Genomic DNA, 18,155 nt, shown 5'->3' with positions numbered 1-18,155 from the left:
TGCTTAAGTAGTCTGTGTGTCTGTGTTAGAGCAGATGCAGCTGGTAGTGACCAGTGTCTTTTAAAGTCGGCCGGTCCCAATCTTTACCCCATTATGATGCAGTTTAAAGTATCAGTGCTGTGGACAATTACCAACAAGGATCCACCACCGTATGTCAAATCATGCTTGAGCAACATATCTGACGATGCTGAACAATCGTGTCACAGCTCAGTCAGGATGATGGCACTGGTCCACAAAGTCAGACAATGGGCCATAGTGCACTTCTTCACTGCCAAACATCATGGACAATGGCTCTGATTGTGTCACATGAAGATACAGAAACAGACTGGCAACTTTTATAAAGGAAACCTTTTCATTCCTGTTAAGTTTTAGTCTATAATCACTGGAAATATAACTAATTTTAGGTGTTTTTTAAGTGTTTTGAAATCTATTTATAAATGTTAGAGCTGTGTGGAGACATAAGAATATGTGTTTATTTTTGTTAAGTTGTAATTTAGCATTGTTACAGGTTTAACACCAAAGGTTTTGTTTGTTTTTCCTCTTTTTCTTGCTGTGGTGGTCTACTGTTCTCACTACACTTTTGTATGTTCCAAAGAGGATGCGTGAATTTTTGCACAAATAAAGTAGCCTATTGTACAATAAAAGACGTGCTTTATTTGTATCCAACCTTGCATTTATGAATACATGAGGGGTCTGGTGGCACAGAGAAGATTCTGCACCGTGTTGACAAACGGATAATTGGATTCTCTGCTCCTTGCTATGCCATCAGTGCTCATGTCGTCCTGGAGCATGTGGATAAAGGTTGAATGCAACTCACTGCCAGGATAATGGTCTGGAGAGAAAGCCTCACTCTTCTCTGTAATCTCCAGCTTCAGGCTCATCTGAGCTCCCAGCAGGTAGAGGTGCCACAAGTCCTTTGGTACAGGAGCAGGGCCATGGTGCTCACACGCCTGCAGAGAGAACAGGGAAGACCAGGGAGAAAAGAGACATTTCAGGTCTGTCCGTTGAACCATGGCCAATAACTTTACCGTCAACAAGAAATAAATCATGTCTTCCTCATTCTAAAGAGATTACATCTGGTCTATGCTTTGCCTTTAAGTGTGTAAATGTCAACGGAGCCCAGATGGCACGGTTACCTCCTGTCTATGGTGCCGATCTTATCACTGAATGAATATCTAATTACTCTTCCAGTGTGGATGTGGTGGCTGCAAAGAAGTTGGTCATGCCACAGCAGGAGGAAAAAGGGGTAAATTGTAACAACGTTGCATCTATACAGTTTGTAGTAAGCAAAATACCTGCATGACCAGATGCTCTGCACTACATTTGGCGTTCCACTTGCTCCATGAGAAAGCACAGGCAGAGGCGAAGAGGGCCATCTGTTCGTAGGCAGCATGTTCAGCAAGTGGGTCCTAAAGAGGAGAGAGAGAGAGAGAGAGCACTTGTTTGGTTTTATATTGGCAAATGTTGGACTGTGATCTGCTCAAGTTTACAAAAGTGTCTGTGGTAAAGGTGGGGAATCGAAAGTGGACCCACACTGTTATGAAAGCTGATATTGCTTGTCTTGCTTTGTAATGGTAATTTGACAATGCCTGATAAACTGAGGGTAAAACATTGTTTTGCTCATTTAAGTTTCTGGGGACTTATAATACAGCGTGTGATTCCCCTTTTTTAATTCCTGTGATTCCAAAGCTTGGAAAACAGCACTTTTTGATCTTATTCAGGTTCTTTTATTCTGCAAAGTAACCAGTAGTAGAAGATGACCTTGCCACAGGTGCTGACATATTTGTCAGTGTACTCATTCACAAAGATGTTGATCCCTGCGTTGAGCATTTCTCTCTGCAGAGCAGGGCCGCTCATCCGCTTTCCCAGGAGATGAGAGAGGCCTTTCTCCTGCTCTGACTGCAGCATGCATTGGTCACCCTGTCATTACAGTGAACACAATCATTCCCAAATTAGGGGGGGATTTTTTTATGCGTGACTGTGCAGCACTTTCATGTTTCTCACCTGGATTGTGATGTTGAGATCAACAGATGCTCCATTGACTGTAAAAACAGCAGAGTCTGGGCCCAGTGGCCTGAGTTCCCAACTCTGGAAGGGAAAGTTGGCATAGGTTTCCTGCACCAGAACAAACGCTTGGAAGGCGTCCATTTTGAAAGAGATCTCGGCTTCTTCTTCTTCCTCCTTGTAAGACACATCAGTGATGCCGTCCATCCTCCACTGCTTACCTGGAAGACAAGGACAGCTTTCATGACTGACACTGGAATAACTTCCAAAGCCCTTTGTAAACTACATCATGTAATAACACCGCTTTAGCATTGGTATATTAATAGTGGCATCATAATAATAATGGGCCAGCATTGCTTCCACACAGCAAAAAGTACAGAATATTACATAATGTGGCAATATTACTTGAAGTGATGTATTACATTATTACAAAGTTACTCCAGCTGTGTGAGGAGTTTGTGCATGGTGTGTGTCCCTGTCTGTCTCACCTGCAGCATCCCAGCGAGCCACTTGAGGTGTTTCCAAAAAGACAACACAGTTCGGGAGCCTCACGGACACAGTGACAGGAGGACAGCTGATGGTGTCATTGTCATCTGAGCTGATCTTCTCCATGGGGTAGCGAAACACTTGTAACCCCGTGTCCAGCAACTGCGGAGGATGAAAAATAGAAAATATGGAATAACAGGACCTGGTGGATGCAGACGCTGAAAATCTTTTCTATTGACCTGTCTAATTTCCCAGCTGTTGACATGGTGGGCTTGTGGTGGGAGGTGGAACACGTCAAAGTAGAAAACCCCACCGAGAGGCGTGTACTCCATCAAGTCCACCACCTGGACATGTCCAGTGCTGTCCACGACTGTGACGTCCTCTGAGGGAGATGTCAAGTCCCCTTCGGCTGAGAGGGACAAAACGCCATCTATACTTAGAAATAAGGGTTCCAAAAGTGTTCTTCAACAAGGGCTGAGGTTCTACATGGAACCATTTCCCGAAGAAGGGTTTTTCAAGGGTTCTTGCTAACACTAATGTTTCCACTAAGAACCATTTTGATTTGCTTTTAAACACTTGTCCATTGAGAACCCTCAGGTTTTCGGTTAGTTGCCTTTTAATTGCCCCAAATGTTAGAACAAGACCCACAGTCTTACCCACTTTATTTCAGTTTAGCATGTGTTACTCTTGGATATTTTACTTTATACTTAAATTATTTACTTATATACATTTTTGTTTTGTTCATTCATTATAGTCACTTTCATTCTGATTCTAATTTTTCGGGTTTGTGTTTACATTTGAAACATGACTGAGTGTTTGGTTTCAGGCGCCTCACCAGACAGTGCCTCCATCTGTGTCTGTATCTGACTTCCTCGTCCTTCTGCAGTCTGGGCACTGCTTTTCCTCGACTGATGACTGGCTGCACTCTGTCAAGTAGAGCGCATGTGCCGCAAGAATGAAGGCATCACAGTGAATGTGGGAACCCAACAATTTGAACACTTCAATCCAAGGGTTACCCTAATACAGAATGTAAGTGTGTCCTGTATATACAGTTCTTTTTACAATCTTTCAGTGATTGTGAGCCCTTTTTCATTCCTTTTCTTTTACCTTCCTCCCCTCTACCCCGTGGATGGATTGCACCTCCTCATCCACTCTTTGCTGCTGAGTCTCATTGTCATCCTTCCCCTCCCTGTTGTCCTCCTGCTCAGGTTGACCCACACCTGATGGAATCTCATCACCCCCTGAAAGACTTCTGGGACCAAACAGAGGAGGAAACACAAAAAAATAAAGCACAATGCCATCATTATAGTCAAAGAAAGTGTGGTAACAGTGATATCATTTCAGACCTGTGGCTTTGTGTGTGTATTTTCAGGTGAGTCATCTTGGAGAGCGAGGTCAGGTGGTCATAGTGCGTGTGAAGAATGCGTACAGCAATGTCACTGACAGCCAGCTGTTTTGGAAGCTCAAAGCCAAAGCCGACCTCTTCAAAGTTTAAACCTTTAAACCTGGACGGAGCGGTTAGACATGGAGAAAACCTTTCTTTCTATTATTTGCCATCATTTTTCTTTGGATAGGTATCCATACCTTGGATTCTTCTCGAGGTTGGCCCACAGACACAGTATGATGTTTTCATCGTTCACCACAGTCTGCATGTTGCCTGTTTCAGTGTCAGTCTTCTCACTGGCCCTCTGTCACCAAGGAGACAAACGACAGCAGCAATTCCAAAAAGTTATTCCACATGGAGTTTGCAAAACTGCTTCATATCATGCAAACCATACACAATCATGGTGTTATTATCGCTGCTGAACAATTTCCCTGTACTCTGGTTACAGAGTACTTCACAGTGTGAGCACATATATACACATATATAGTACTTCTCCTACCTTGAGGATCTCCTCAGCAGTGAGATGATGTTTAGAGTGGATTAACTCCTGCAAATTCACGAGAGCCTCTCGGTACTTGAGGGCCTCTTGTGGATCTGTGGCATCTGTGAGCAAAGCTTCCAGCTCCTTGACCAGCTACAGGGGCAAAATGTATACATGGGCTCATATTTTTCAACATGAGAGTTTAGCGTCTGGCTTCACTCTATCCTATTATCACCACTCTGTGTGAAGTATTACATATTGGTATGATTAAAATACCAACACATATGATTAAAACATTAAATACATAGAATACAGACCTGTAGAGCGAGGCCACATTGCTTGAGCACAGGTGTGATGCTGACCTCTGGGTCATCTCTCCATAAGCTGATGTATGTGTTAATATCCTGCTGTACTGCGGGGTCAGGACTACCATCACAACCCACATACCTCTCCCACTGTACAGAATAAACATACACATCCTGTTCAATGTTGCCACTGTCAAGCCTTATTTTGCTTATATTCTGTTGGTCTTAATGTGGATGTGGACCAAAGAATGATCACATGATATTGTATTGATGCTTATATGAAACATTTGATCATTGGTAGAACTCAGACAAAAACAAACCTTGGCTTTCTCCACAGCTTCAGCTTTCCATTTAGTTACTGCAGTATGGTTTTCTTCCAGTAGATGGCGTAATTCACTCAGTTCACTCTCCCTGCACTCTCTGTCCTGTTGGCACATGACAAGCTTCAGACACTCCACACACCAGAGAGCATGTGCTGTGTGTGTGTCTGTTTTAGTCATGAACAGGAGTCAGATAATCCTCACTTCACGTCACATGACTGACTTTACCTTTAATTCTAGTCTTTGCCGCTCCTTTTCCTTTCTCTCTCTTTCCAACCTTTCTTGTTCCTCTTTCTCTGCCTGTAGACGGGCTTCCTCTGGGAAGCAAAAACAAACATGTGCTCATTTAATTTATGAACAGTGTCTGGTAAAAACATGTTATTTACCCAGGTTAACAGCTGAATTTGAGTCCGCTTAAAAGGAATATGGGCAGATCTCTGACAGGGTTTTACCTTCCTCTTGCAGCCTCTTCTCCTCTTCCTCTTTCTGCTGCTTCACCTTCTGAGCCTTGGACAGTTTGCGTCCCTTATTGGATGACTTCAGACCATCACAAGACATAACACATAGTTCTTAACAGAGATGCAGCACCGGTTTATTAATGACGTCACATGACTGACATTGTCATTTGTCCCCCTTGCCATGCGACTCTACGACACATATCTAGGTGTTCAGGGATCACGATCCCAACGACAGCCTGTGCCTAAGTCTAAATCATAAAAACTAAGGATATTTATCCTTTTGCACAATTTAACCACACTGTCTAACCCATGTTTTGGGTAGTAATCTGCTTATTTATTTTTATGTTTTTCATCTGTTTGCAGCTATTAGTCTTTAAAGTTCTTTTTTTTAGTTTATGTTTAGGCTATATTAAAGGTGCCATATGTAAGAATGTGGCCAAAAACGGTTACTACATTCAAATTCAAAATACCGAGGTCTTTTAGGTTTTGTTTTCAGAAGTAACTGGCAACCCGTGGTTGCTCGGCAGTTGAGACTCTACTGACTGCAATGATTGGTAGACGGCGGTAGGTGGCGACACATGCCAAAACATGATTTCAAAACATAAACATGATTTGCAGTGTGCAAAAAAAAATTGTTTTAATGAAAATATTTTGGCTGTACTGTTGTTGTTGGTGAGTTCAGTTTGTTATATGAACATTATTCCTGAGTCTCTGTGACATATTAGGAGGATTTTATGATCGGTTGCTATAGATTAATTACATAATGCACCTTTAAATTTCTCCTACTAACAGTTAGGCCTTTTTGCTGATGAAACAAGTGAATTCCACTGATGTAGGGTCAATAGAGTCTAATCTAATCTGTATAATAGTTAGTCTAATTGATCACAGATACAATTACGAGTTAATTATGAATATCTAATTTGGAAATGACACAGTTTACAGACAAAACAAAAAGACTCACCATGTTCTCGTCAAACTCTAGCGTCTTGGTAACCATAGCTACGCGTACGCATGCGCAGTCGTCTGTTTTCTTTTACGGCACAACACGAAAACGATTTACGGCCTGGTGTGCGCGGCAGCAGGACTGTCCAATGTTGTACAGTGAAGGGGAGGACAAAGTGAAAGGGAGGCGCCTCTGCACTGTAGTCTGAGTGTAACTACCCTGCTAGAGCAACACATGTAAATATGAATACGCTGTTTAACACTTTTATGTGGTCGTGTTTTGTGTGAAGTACATGTAAAAAACGCTAACAAATAAGCTAGCTAGCTAACTGGCTATTGCTCCGGTCACGCACGCCCACTGCTGGTGTCGTTTATTGTCGGAAAATAACAGTCTGTATTTTTCTAACTCCTGCACTCACCACCACCATAGATGGGGGATATGTTGAGCAGGTTGAGGACTGTAAATGTTGTGTCATCTCGATAATTTCGCCTCCACGTGTGAACAGCAGCAAAGTTCTTCTTCTACGGAACCAAATATGACCTGGAATTAGCATTACAGATATCTCGTCAGTATGACTAGTCACATTTCAAGGTCGAGATATCTACAACTTCATTCTTGCTATCTGAAACTTGATTCAAGATATCTAAACAGGACATCTTGAACTTGCATTATGACTCGTCATAATACAGTTTTAGATAATATATCTGAAGCTGGACTGAGAGCTACAGATACTGAATTGTAGATATGTATAACAAACCCTATACACATGAATGGCAAAAGTAGATTGAATGTCACTAGTAAAAACCACATTACTGGTAATATTACTGATATTATGGACTGTAATTATGACTGTGCAGGTATCATTAGTGAATATCATGCCTAGTGATTAAATGTTAAAACGGCTTATCATAAGATCAGCTCCTTATTTTTCTTTTTATTACTGCTCCCTCATTGAAACAATGCATGCTGGTTTCACTCCATCAGTCTTCACTATAGGATCCTCCTACAGTCGCTACCTTTAAAAACTATAAAAAATAGACACAACGGTTAGCAGACTGGAATCTTCCCATTTTAGATGATGTTTTTTCGTAACTTCTATGACCCATTGAATTACCCTACAAACTGATTCCAAATACATTTTTTTAAATTTGAATTCTCTTGTTACAGGTGAGTGGAAGCCCCTCTCTTTCTGACATGGCCAACCCTTTGAGGGGAGAGGTTTTCAGATTGTACAAAAACGTAAGTGCACATGCTCTGTGACAACATACACAGTACCTTAGTATCACTCATTAAAGCCACTCTCAATAAGAACGTTGTGAATTTCCATTACTGGGTTAATTGTGAATGCAGAAATTAATCAATAATATGTCACATGAGTGACTTGAAAAAGTGCAACAACATACAGTTCTAGAGATTTATTTAGAGGTGCAACAAGCCTGCCTGAGATGGCAGTTGAAGAAACCAGTTACTTCAAACTTCAGAAAACAGCTCACTCTAAATTGAGGCAATTCAAAGTACAGTGCATATGCATTATGTAGTGGCTGTTTGTCAACACAAAATACATGTTCAAAATGAATCTAAAACAACTCCTATTGCACCCTGGGCAGGTAGTGTTCTAAAGGAAAGCTGAATGTCCATGCTGGGTTATAATGTAAACAAAATAATCTATAATAGACAAACCATTCTATTAACTACCAGAATTACCTGAGAACTAACATTAATAAATAGCTCCAGCACATTATATTGATATATATTTGACCATTGTTATATTGATATTGAAGAAAATAATATTACAATATATAAGTACTTTTTTGCGATGTTCTTTATTAACAGTGCATTTTATAAATACATTAGTAACATTGATTCATCTGTTCTCGCTAACACAAACACAACACCATTAAGGTAGATTAGAGACACAGGGTTCCATCTGTTTATCATCCTTCTACTCTATTGATAATAATAATGTAACGCTGAGGTTTTCGTCGTCCTTTAAAGCTGCTGTATGCTGGCCGAGACTATCCCAAAGGATCAGCGTATTTCAGAGAGCGACTGAAGTCTGCCTTCATGAAGAATAAGGATGTGACAGATCCTGAGAAAATCCAGAAACTGGTGGCCCGGGGCGAGTTTGTCATCAAGGAACTAGAAGCACTTTATTTCCTCAGAAAATACCGAGCCATGAAGAAGAGGTATTATGAGCCTGAACATTAATTACGTACACATATAAGCTTCCTGATATAGACATCAGCGAAGAAGCGTATGACTGAATTATACGATTAAATTTATTTTGAGTGTATATATTTGTAATACATGGGCTAAATAAATTTTTCTTGAAGAGCAAATGTATGTGACTGTGGATCTGCAACAAAAAAAACCTGTGATGTCCTGTAAATTAAGTAAATATTTATAAACAACCGGTTTTTTTCAATTTTTTTTGTCAAACTCATGATCTGAAGACTGAAGCACAAAGATATATATATTTTTTTTAACTTTTAAAATAAATGTTTATTGGCTAGGTTTTTGTCATGCTTAGTTCAACAAATTCAACAAAATATGATTTATCAGCAATAAACTTTTATCTGCTAAAACACATTGTGGGTCCCCACGTTTTTGCCCCATTTGTGTTTCATTTAAATAACATTCATACGTTGTTGTGATTACCACAAAAAATGTTTTTACAAATTCAAATGTATGACAATGAGTAATATTTAAATACTTAATTTAAATTAAGCCACCATTTACTTGAGACTCGCGGTTTGTTTTTTTTTGACTGATACTCTTTTAAGTCAGGAATTGGTCTTATAAAATATCTCACACATTTGTTCTTGTTCAGTGGGCATGACTGATAGGATGTTATTGGACATGGATATTTGTTCTGGTTTATCCTGAACAAGTATCAGGATAATCACAGTATCTGTTTATCCTGTAGAAAGAAAAAACAGAAACTGCTGAATAAAATACATGTCATTTTGTAATTATATTATATAATAATAAGGGTAAAATATATTTAATATTTCACAATAGTGACTTGAAAATGTCCAACTCAACAACATAAAGTGACTTATTTTGAAGTGACACATGGGGGAGACATTGCATTGTTCCAAGGCCTCATGATTCATAATGATATTATTTAATATTATTTTAATTCACTTTAAATGGTTTACTTAAAAAAGTATTTATCTTTAGTAGCATGTGGCATTTTGTAGATTTTTAAAGCGGACCTAGACCGGAATTTCCTACAATGTTTTTTAGTGTGTATCTGCGTCATCACCTTGTTTAAGAAGCCATGAAGGTTCTAAACAAACAGTTCAGCCATTGCTGAGAACGCTGTGTTTTATTGTAATCTCAGGCTCAGCGAGATCTCTGAAAAAACCCGGTCCGGTTACGTAAACACCAGTTCTCCGGAACAGCAGATCGTCCTGGTCCGGGCACTAGTCCGGGCACATCCGGTTGCGTACATTGAACCGCAGAAGAAGAATAACGTCCGTTGTGGAGCTGTTTCACGAGCGACAGTGTCTTCTGACTCTGGGTCTGACTCCGGGTCAAAGTCACAAAAGGGACTGGAGTCGTGACAAAGCTATTTTTAAACACTGTTAAAACAATGTTTTGATAATGAGTAGCAGTGCATCCACCGTTCCAGAGGGGGGAGCTGTGCTTCTGAGAGCGGGTGTACTTCCGGGTACTGGCCAATCACAAGACTGTCTTCTGGGTGAGAGAGTTGAGTCTCAAATCTCGCGGCTGGGCAACACCGTCAGAAAAGAGGATTTCTATCGGCGAGGTTTTTGACCATAAAAACAAGTTAATGTATGTAAGTAGACCTCCATAACTAACATATATGTGCAACAGGACCACTCTATGTGACCTTTAAATAAATACATTTTTGGTAATTTTGTGCAAAGTAGGCAACTTTTTATGACATTAGTTTATGTTTCCTCTGTATCCATGTAAGCTCATAGATCAAGAAGATCAGGAACTGCCTTCTGTTCTTGTTTACATTTTAAGGATAATCATAAAAAAAACCTATATATATGTATATATAACCTATATTGTTGGCCTTGTCAGCCTACATCTGAAAGAAATACACTTTGCCCTAAAATACATTTGTGTATTTTGCTATTTCATACAACAAAAGCAAAATGAACACGGAGAAGCCCAAATTAAAAAATGCTTTACCTCAGCTGGGTTGGCCAGCAGTGTGTGTTGGATGACATGAAGGAGGCAGTCAGGGACATGGAGACAGGCAGAGCTGTCATGGTGCACCCACCAGTTAAGAAGTCCTTGGAATTTCCTTTATGCCGACTGGCCCAGGCGTAGTAAACCCCTATAAGAGTGGACCCCACCAAGACGAGAGCCAATACCACATAGTCTGCAACCTCAAAGTCTCCTGACATTTTACTACTGAGGAGTAATTTATTCAGAGTGTACACCTTTAAATCAGAGAGTCCTTGATGAATGACTGGAAATCTTCCAAGAGGGAGTGGGTTCTTTTTATTATTTTCTTTTAACACACACACTAATCTAACTGGCACTCTATTTCCTCTATTTTCACTCTATGTTCAGTATTATACTGTATGTGATATCAATAAACAGTGCACCTAACTTAAATGCCGGGATTTATGTCATCAGGGTATTTAATGCAGTGTTTGGTACTTTTATCCAGTGCAGTGAGAGCTGGACAGAGTCAGACCATCAGCTTATCACAGTATGTTCCCTGTAAACCAACAAACATGCACTCCTTGGCACTAATGGCAATATGGGAGAAATGTCATATGTACAAAAACGGCAGAACTCGAGACAGGAAGGGTTAAGTGTCTGAACTTATTTGTAAAATAATCTTCTGTACGTTTTTATTACAAAGCATTTCAAGAATGGAGCTTACAGAGGTCAGAGGTCTTTACAGCAAAGAGAAAAAAAAACTTTTTGCCTGATTCTTGAATACATACGTGAGCATGTTAGGGTCAATCTGCTACAAATTAATAGTTAGTTTATGTCTGGAATGTGTTTCTGTCTCCACTGAAATACAAACAATCCAGTGCTTGTTCATATGCAGCTACAGAGTATTAAACACAATGTAAACAATTTGAAAAATACCCAAAACATTTTATACATTACAAGAAAATTTAAACCACAAATTGAAGTTTCATCTCAGGTGGGAACGTAGCTTTTGGTTAAGTCCAGCTCAACATCACAGTACGCAGGATTTGTGTTGCCAGTTTTTTTCTCTCCATCTTTTGTCAGGTCAAGTCGTTCTGTTCGTCTCATGACCTGAAAAGTAAAGAGCACAAAGCAGGAGTCGGCATGCAGCTCTTTACCGAACATGTGATACTGATTCGCTGCTGCAACACTCACTCTGCCTTTGAAGAACCTGAGCAGGTAATAAAGAGTTGTGTCTTCTTTCATGAATGTGAGTCCTGATTCCACCTGCAGGGACCAGCCTCCTGAAATAAACACATGACATCATCTTCAAGCTCAAGACAAATGTTTCCATGAACAATGTAAAAAAAAAAGGATTTGATTGATATTTACCTGTGAAAAGGCTGACTATCAGCCCCACGCTGATAGCTGTTAGGGTTCCAATGGGACTGAAATAAAGGTAGGACACGGAGTACCAGCTTTCTGCCAACGCTGGTCTGTTCAAAGACAGAGAAGAGAACATTTTGAGAAAAGAATGTACAAGGAGTGGAATCTTGTTCTCTCAGTCAAAATTGTGACAACAAATCAAATAACATCTCCTCATGAAAAACTCTCATCGAATAAAAAAAAAGACAGGTTTATACAGATTTGATACACAGTCCAATAAAAAGGATAATAAAGGTCCAGTGTGTAATGTTTAGAATGGTTTATTGACATAAATATAATATACTATCCATCTTTGTATAAGTGTATAATCACTTAAAATATATAAAAGAGATTTGTTTTTCCGAGCCTTAGAATAAGCCTTTTATATGTACAGTAGCTATATTTCTATAGCTGCCTGAACACTGAATATTCTGCAATCTTCGAAATACTATTGGATTCATTTTCTTGTGGTCTGTCCTCTTGCAGACCTCTGTGGTGGTCAGAGGGTTTGTTCTGTCAAGCAGTGTCTTGGGTTGTGTCTGCTGAATTTATACTCAGCATACTCTTAGAAATAAGGGTTCCAAAAGGGTTCATCTACAAGGGCTGAGGTTCTACCTGGAACCATTTGCAACACTAATGGTTCCAGTAAGATCCATTTTGATCCAGAGAACACTTTAAAACCCCTTTCCTGAATAAAGGGTTTTAAAAGGGTTCTTGGTGGAACTCTCCAAAAGGGTTCCAGGTGGAACCTTTATAAAAAGGTTCTACCTGAATAACCTATATATATACCTATAAATAAAATTGGCTTGACTTGACTTGACAAACCAGCCAAATAGAAACTCACTCCTCAAACAAAGAAAACTGGCTTCACCCACATAAACCTGATGCGTGTACAGCAGAAAGAGTGGCAGTGGAGAGTTTTGCATACATTTGTCCATCCTTTCTGGTATTGTACTCTGCAGTCTCACCAATAGATGTCACCGGACCTTTAAATATTGCCAATCTAATAAGCAATTACAGCTATAGTTACACACCTGTCACCAAGGTGGTGCGCTGGGGTTGTGGTGATGGAGCTTGGTTGTCTTGGCAGAGCTGTGGAGGTCCAGTTGAGGCTGCCGGGGCTGGTGAAGTTACAGCCCTCAGTGGTCAGAGAAAGAGGCCTTGTCAAGTCATGAGTGGGAGGGTGTATCTGGGCTCCAATGCCCACCCACAGAGACAAGACCAACCCTGACACAACACCCGACAAAGCTCCCTGGAAGACATTTTAATCACTAAATGTGCAGTGCAATGGGTTGTGCACAGGAGTAGGAATAACTAATACTTCATCGACATCATCTACAGCAGTATGAATTGAGTCAACATGAGGATGGACTTACTTTGGAATTGGCAAATGGACAGAGGATACCCAGTACGAACAAGCCGAGTAAAGGACCTCCAATGATCCCAAATATACTGATGGCTGCCTACATAAAGAGAAATACACCACTTAAGTTGTAGGGCTGATTCCTAAAGCCCATGAAGGACTTTTTGAATCATCAAAAATCACAAATGATGCATTCTTCAACAAGTTTCATTGTTGAAGGTCCAGTGTATAACATTTATACGGTGTTATCAGCAAAAATTTAACACACTGCCCATAAGTATTTTTGCATAAGTATACAATCACTGTAAAATATAATTTGTTTCCGTAGCCTTAGAATATGTTGTTTATATGTATAGGCAACGGCCTTTTATGGAGGATGGCATCTTGCGCCACCACGTTGCTAAAAAGACGTGATCAGATCAACTTTTTGAAGGCCACCATAGTTTACTATGACTTGTTTCTATTTGAAGTCCCATCATTAAATGTTACTAATGTCATGGTGGATTAGTGGTTACCAGTGGTAGGTAACAGCTTTGCCTCACAGCAAGAAGGTGTTGGGTTTGGTTCCCGGTCTGGGACCTTTCTGTGTGGAGTTTGCATGTTCTCCCCGTGCATGTGTGGGTTTACTCCCACCATCAAAACATGATGGAGGGTTCACAGTTTCTGTTTTATAACAGTAAAGATCCCTTCCTTCCTCCCTAATTGTTACACAATGGACCCTCAAACATGACACAATAAAGGAGTAAGAAAACATCCACTCTATACCTGCAAGATCCCTCCCATCAATGACGACAATCCAGCCATACCAATGCATAAAGCTCCATATCCAAGACCTGCAAATATAAGTGATTTAAATCTTTAATTACAACTTAACAGCATTACAGTGGAGATGTTGTACACAGGAACAATCCACTCCACTCACTGAGTCCTTTAGAGATCCAGGCCAGGTGTTTCTCAGACAGGTTAGTGTACGGTTTAATCAGATCCTCCACTGTCACCGCAGCCAGAGCATTGATGCTGGAAGACACTGTGCTGGGGGGTTGATGACACCAAAATCACATACAATATACTAAGCTAATATACTGAACAAATAAATTAGCAATGAAGGAATTAGAAAACTGTACGATTGTAAAATCTCTGGGGGTTTGTTTTTTTTGCAATAAAAACAGTAGTTAAGAGCACGCACTAGACTTTTCAGTCTGTGAGGAGCATCGGCTGAGAGAAATAAATGAAATGTGAAGAACTGTATAAACCTTAAAGATCCACTATATGCTGCTGCAACAAAGAGTCCAGGAAGGCCAGGGTAGTCCTGCAAGATGTCCATCACCAAATATGGCATCAGCTGCAGAAGAAGAGGGAGTTGACAGTGGTACTCACTTATAGCAGAGCTACATGGTGTGAATGTTTTAGATGTCAAATCAGCCTCTCGTCTAAGTCTGACCATCATTAAAATTAAGATTTGAGAGTAAACCGATAGTTGAATGTTTAAACTGCCTATCACATGAGCACAATTACCCTTATTTCAGGTTATGAGCCCATCTCATCCCTAAGTCACCGCCAAAGTAGTTCCTACCCATCTTAACGAATCTTAAGCATTTAATGCCCCACAGAGGTGTAAGAAGTACTAAAATATTGTACTCAAGTAAAAGTTCCAATTCTTTGATGAAATATTACTCAAGTAGAAGTAAAAAGTAGTTCATTTGAAATGTACTTTAAGTAAAAGTTACTTAGTTACTTTGCGTGGGGTGTGAGGGTAGTAAAAATATGACAAGGGGTCAGAAATCCACAGCATGACACAGGATGTTACATCACTTTTGGTGTGCGCCCTCTATGTTCACGCGCCAGTGCTGGTGCTAATCACATCATCATTCGTCTGGTTCTGGTGTATTTCCCCCCTGTAGGTCTTCATTGTGCTGAATTTTAGGATAGGATTTATAAAGTAACTAAGTACAATACTTGAGTCAATACATACTCAGGTAAAATACAAAATCCTGATTTTAAATTGTACTTAAAAATACAAAATACACACAAAAAAAGTATTCTGTACAGTAACTTGAGTTAAATGTATTTTGTTACTTTCCCCACTCTGAATGCCCCCCGAAACTATGAACATCATACCTGATCAGGAGCAGAAACCAGACCAGCTTTCCATGGGTCACAGCTCTTATAGACAGAATAAAGGCACATTCCTGCAAAAACAGAGGATAGCAAGATGGCCCACAGGCCTAACAGGTTGACGTACAGAGATCTGAATAAGAAAAGAAACACACAGAGCTGTGAATTAAACATTCTTTCATTTCGACAAAATGGAAATATCAGATGCAAAAGTAATGTTACTGGCAGAGAATCTTTAAGAGCCTGTCATTTTGGTAAATGTACCACCCTTTAATACAATATACTCACACTCTGGCATGGGTGATGCTTTTACAGGAGATGTATCTCTGGACCTGGGACTGGTTGATCCCATAGATACTGATCCACACAAATGTCCCACCAATGGTTATGGTCCAAAATGTGTGTCTTTTTAGAGGGTTTGTGTCAAAGCTGGTGAAACAAGAAAAAGAGGACAATAAAGCTAAATCAGTCCTGTAGATCAGAGATTGGATCGTCCATGTTGAAACAACTCCTAGTTTATAATTTTTATATAATAAAGTTTCAATGCAGATTGTCTTCATAAAAAAAACTGATCAGATTCAGAAAACACTTATTAAATTCTCTGAACTTAATCTAAAATATTCAGTCGGAGAACCTTCATGAGATGCATGTGGTATAATATAACATATAATATATGATATTATATGTCATTTATGAAAAAGGTTCTTGTCATGACAATCATCTTCTGCTCCTGCATTTTGTCTAAGTTTAATCTATAGTTCTGCGGTGTCACGCAAGCCTGAAACTTATATATTTGCACTGATCATGTCGTCATACTCACTCCCAAATATCGAGTCGCCCTCCTTTTTCTGAATCTGAAATAATGGGCAGGATTCCACCTTGTACGACCACAGACCTGATGATAACAGACAAGAAGCCTGCAAGCATGACACCAAGCTGAGGGAGAAAATGTATACCTTTTGTTTTTTTCATTTTTTTCCCATTATGTTATTCTAGTATCATGCTACATAGATAGACCATCAACTGTAATATTATTTACTGTAGTATTATTTCAACATGACAGTCTGCCAGGACTGAAAAGGTATTATATATAAGTACTGTATCCATATGAAGTGGATATGGCAAATACAACTATTTATTATATATTAACTTTACTTCTTGCAGCAGCCTACCTGAAAGACATCAGTCCACACCACCGCCTTCAGCCCACCCTGTTACAATATAAGCCACAAAACTGTACATTACAATCCCAAGATTAAAACCATAAAATGTATGAAGAAAAAAACCTTGTGAAGTGATTTTATGGAACACATACCATTGTACAGTAAAAGGTACACACCACACCTGTGGAAATGACTGCACCCCACAGATCCATACCAGTTACTGCAAAAAGGGAAGAAGTGGTCACACACTGGTCACTTCACTGAGCAAAGCAATGCAGCTTCAAGTGCCCTCATAAAGTAAAGTAGGTGTGTAACATTAACCTGATGTGGAATGAAACCAGCATACCTTGATTTAAAGCTAGAGCTGGGGCATAAATGACTATTCCAGTGTAGAGAATCTGTAACAAAGGGAGATTATAGTTAAATGACACACAAGTGGGAGACTTGTGGTTTGACCGACAAAAGGTCAAAGCTCCGTAATTATGTGTTGACTTGCTTCTCACTCACCGTCTGCACAATGAAGAGCACAGTTCCCAGAAGACGGGTCGCTCTGTTGAAACGTAGCTCCAGATACTTGACAGAGACATGACATGGACAGAAAAGACACTTTTTTAAATAGTCTAATGTCAATAGTTTGACTGTAACAGACAATTATATTTAAAGGTTGCGCACTATAATTTAAACTTTCAAAACGAGACTACAACAATGAAATGCTTTCAGGAGCAACTTGTATGCCAACCTTTTACATGCAGCAGTCAAATGTCTCGGCAAAACTAACATTCAAGATTGCATCAGAAAACCAGAAAACCAATAACATGACACACAAATATATAGAGACTGTACAATAAGTTAGCACATAATCAAAATCCTAAAATAATCTCACCTCATATGTGCTGGTGACAGCAAGCCGGTAAAAGACTGGGAGAAAGATCTCAGATGTGATCACCATGGTGATGATATAGGAAAGACCATAAAATCCAATACTGGCTCCATAGTGGTACACCTAAGCACCAAGAATGGTATGAATTAAGGTTCTCTTTGATTTTGTCTGAAGTAGACTGAAGGAAAGAGTTCATCTGGGCAAGAAGAATGTAGAAAAGTATGTAGTTTGGATATTTCTATAGATGTGATCGCCCTTTGTTTGTGTTCTTCTTGACCTGAAAAATTAGCAGCTGTTTGTGCAGTGAGCATATCTCACCTGCACAAAAAAAGTTTTCTTGCACCAAATAAATACACCCTCCAAGTTGAACTAGACAAAAAAGACTTTTTTTTTGCATATTTCCCCTGGGAATCTGCTATGACCTTACCTCGGCTGGATTTGACAGCACAGTGATGGCTGACATGAAGCTGGCAGTCAGGGACAGGGAGACAGGCAGGGCTGTCAGTTTGCGTCCCCCCATTAGGAAGTCCCCAGAGCTTCTCTTGCCCCTGTCCGCAAAGGCAAAGTAGACCCCGACACCAGCCGACACCAGCAACATGCAAGCAAAGACCACATAGTCTGCGATCACAAATGAGCCTGTTAGTGGAGATCCCTCTGACATGTTGGCAGAAAACAGAACAAAACCAGAAATAAAAGT

General features: G+C 39.9%; 3 protein-coding genes across 3 annotated transcripts; 1 reads left to right on the top strand and 2 right to left on the bottom strand.

The window, feature by feature from the left end:
• Positions 1-674: 674 nt before the first annotated feature.
• On the bottom strand, positions 675-6,435 carry dnai7 (dynein axonemal intermediate chain 7; the record flags this gene model as incomplete). The annotated part of the gene is made up of 16 exons (XM_083906792.1): positions 675-950; positions 1,296-1,409; positions 1,762-1,920; positions 2,005-2,225; positions 2,493-2,652; positions 2,730-2,899; positions 3,326-3,416; positions 3,598-3,742; positions 3,837-3,995; positions 4,075-4,178; positions 4,374-4,508; positions 4,673-4,810; positions 4,981-5,085; positions 5,209-5,297; positions 5,433-5,517; positions 6,400-6,435. 16 exons carry the CDS (start codon positions 6,433-6,435, stop codon positions 675-677), a joined length of 2,187 nt encoding a protein of 728 aa, XP_083762918.1.
• A 60-nt stretch (positions 6,436-6,495) lies between these two features.
• On the top strand, positions 6,496-8,778 carry lyrm5a (LYR motif containing 5a). The gene is made up of 3 exons (XM_083906979.1): positions 6,496-6,617; positions 7,549-7,620; positions 8,377-8,778. The coding sequence occupies exons 2-3, from the start codon at positions 7,576-7,578 to the stop codon at positions 8,587-8,589; spliced, it is 258 nt and encodes an 85-aa protein (XP_083763105.1). The 5' UTR covers positions 6,496-6,617; positions 7,549-7,575; the 3' UTR covers positions 8,590-8,778.
• Positions 8,779-11,523: 2,745 nt separating this feature from the next.
• slc5a8 (solute carrier family 5 member 8) lies at positions 11,524-18,119 on the bottom strand (the record flags this gene model as incomplete). Its single annotated transcript, XM_083906791.1, has 17 exons — positions 11,524-11,643; positions 11,728-11,816; positions 11,905-12,008; positions 12,972-13,189; positions 13,314-13,400; positions 14,066-14,133; positions 14,223-14,332; positions 14,554-14,642; positions 15,419-15,548; positions 15,704-15,844; positions 16,236-16,351; positions 16,588-16,626; positions 16,731-16,798; positions 16,925-16,976; positions 17,086-17,151; positions 17,462-17,581; positions 17,886-18,119. The coding sequence occupies 17 exons, from the start codon at positions 18,117-18,119 to the stop codon at positions 11,524-11,526; spliced, it is 1,851 nt and encodes a 616-aa protein (XP_083762917.1).
• Positions 18,120-18,155: the final 36 nt, after the last annotated feature.

The sequence above is a fragment of the Microchirus variegatus genome (assembly GCF_963457635.1).
Source record: "Microchirus variegatus genome assembly, chromosome: 20".
NCBI lineage: Eukaryota > Metazoa > Chordata > Actinopteri > Pleuronectiformes > Soleidae > Microchirus > Microchirus variegatus.
This window is presented reverse-complemented; position numbering and strand designations above follow the sequence as displayed.

What these genes read in the sequence shown, in the direction of transcription:
- lyrm5a (XM_083906979.1), top strand. Translation starts at nt 7,576, where the DNA reads ATGGCCAACCCTTTGAGGGGAGAGGTTTTCAGATTGTACAAAAAC. An exon ending in TTTTCAGATTGTACAAAAAC is followed by an intron (nt 7,621 to 8,376) that starts GTAAGTGCACAT and finishes CGTCCTTTAAAG; the next exon opens with CTGCTGTATGCTGGCCGAGA.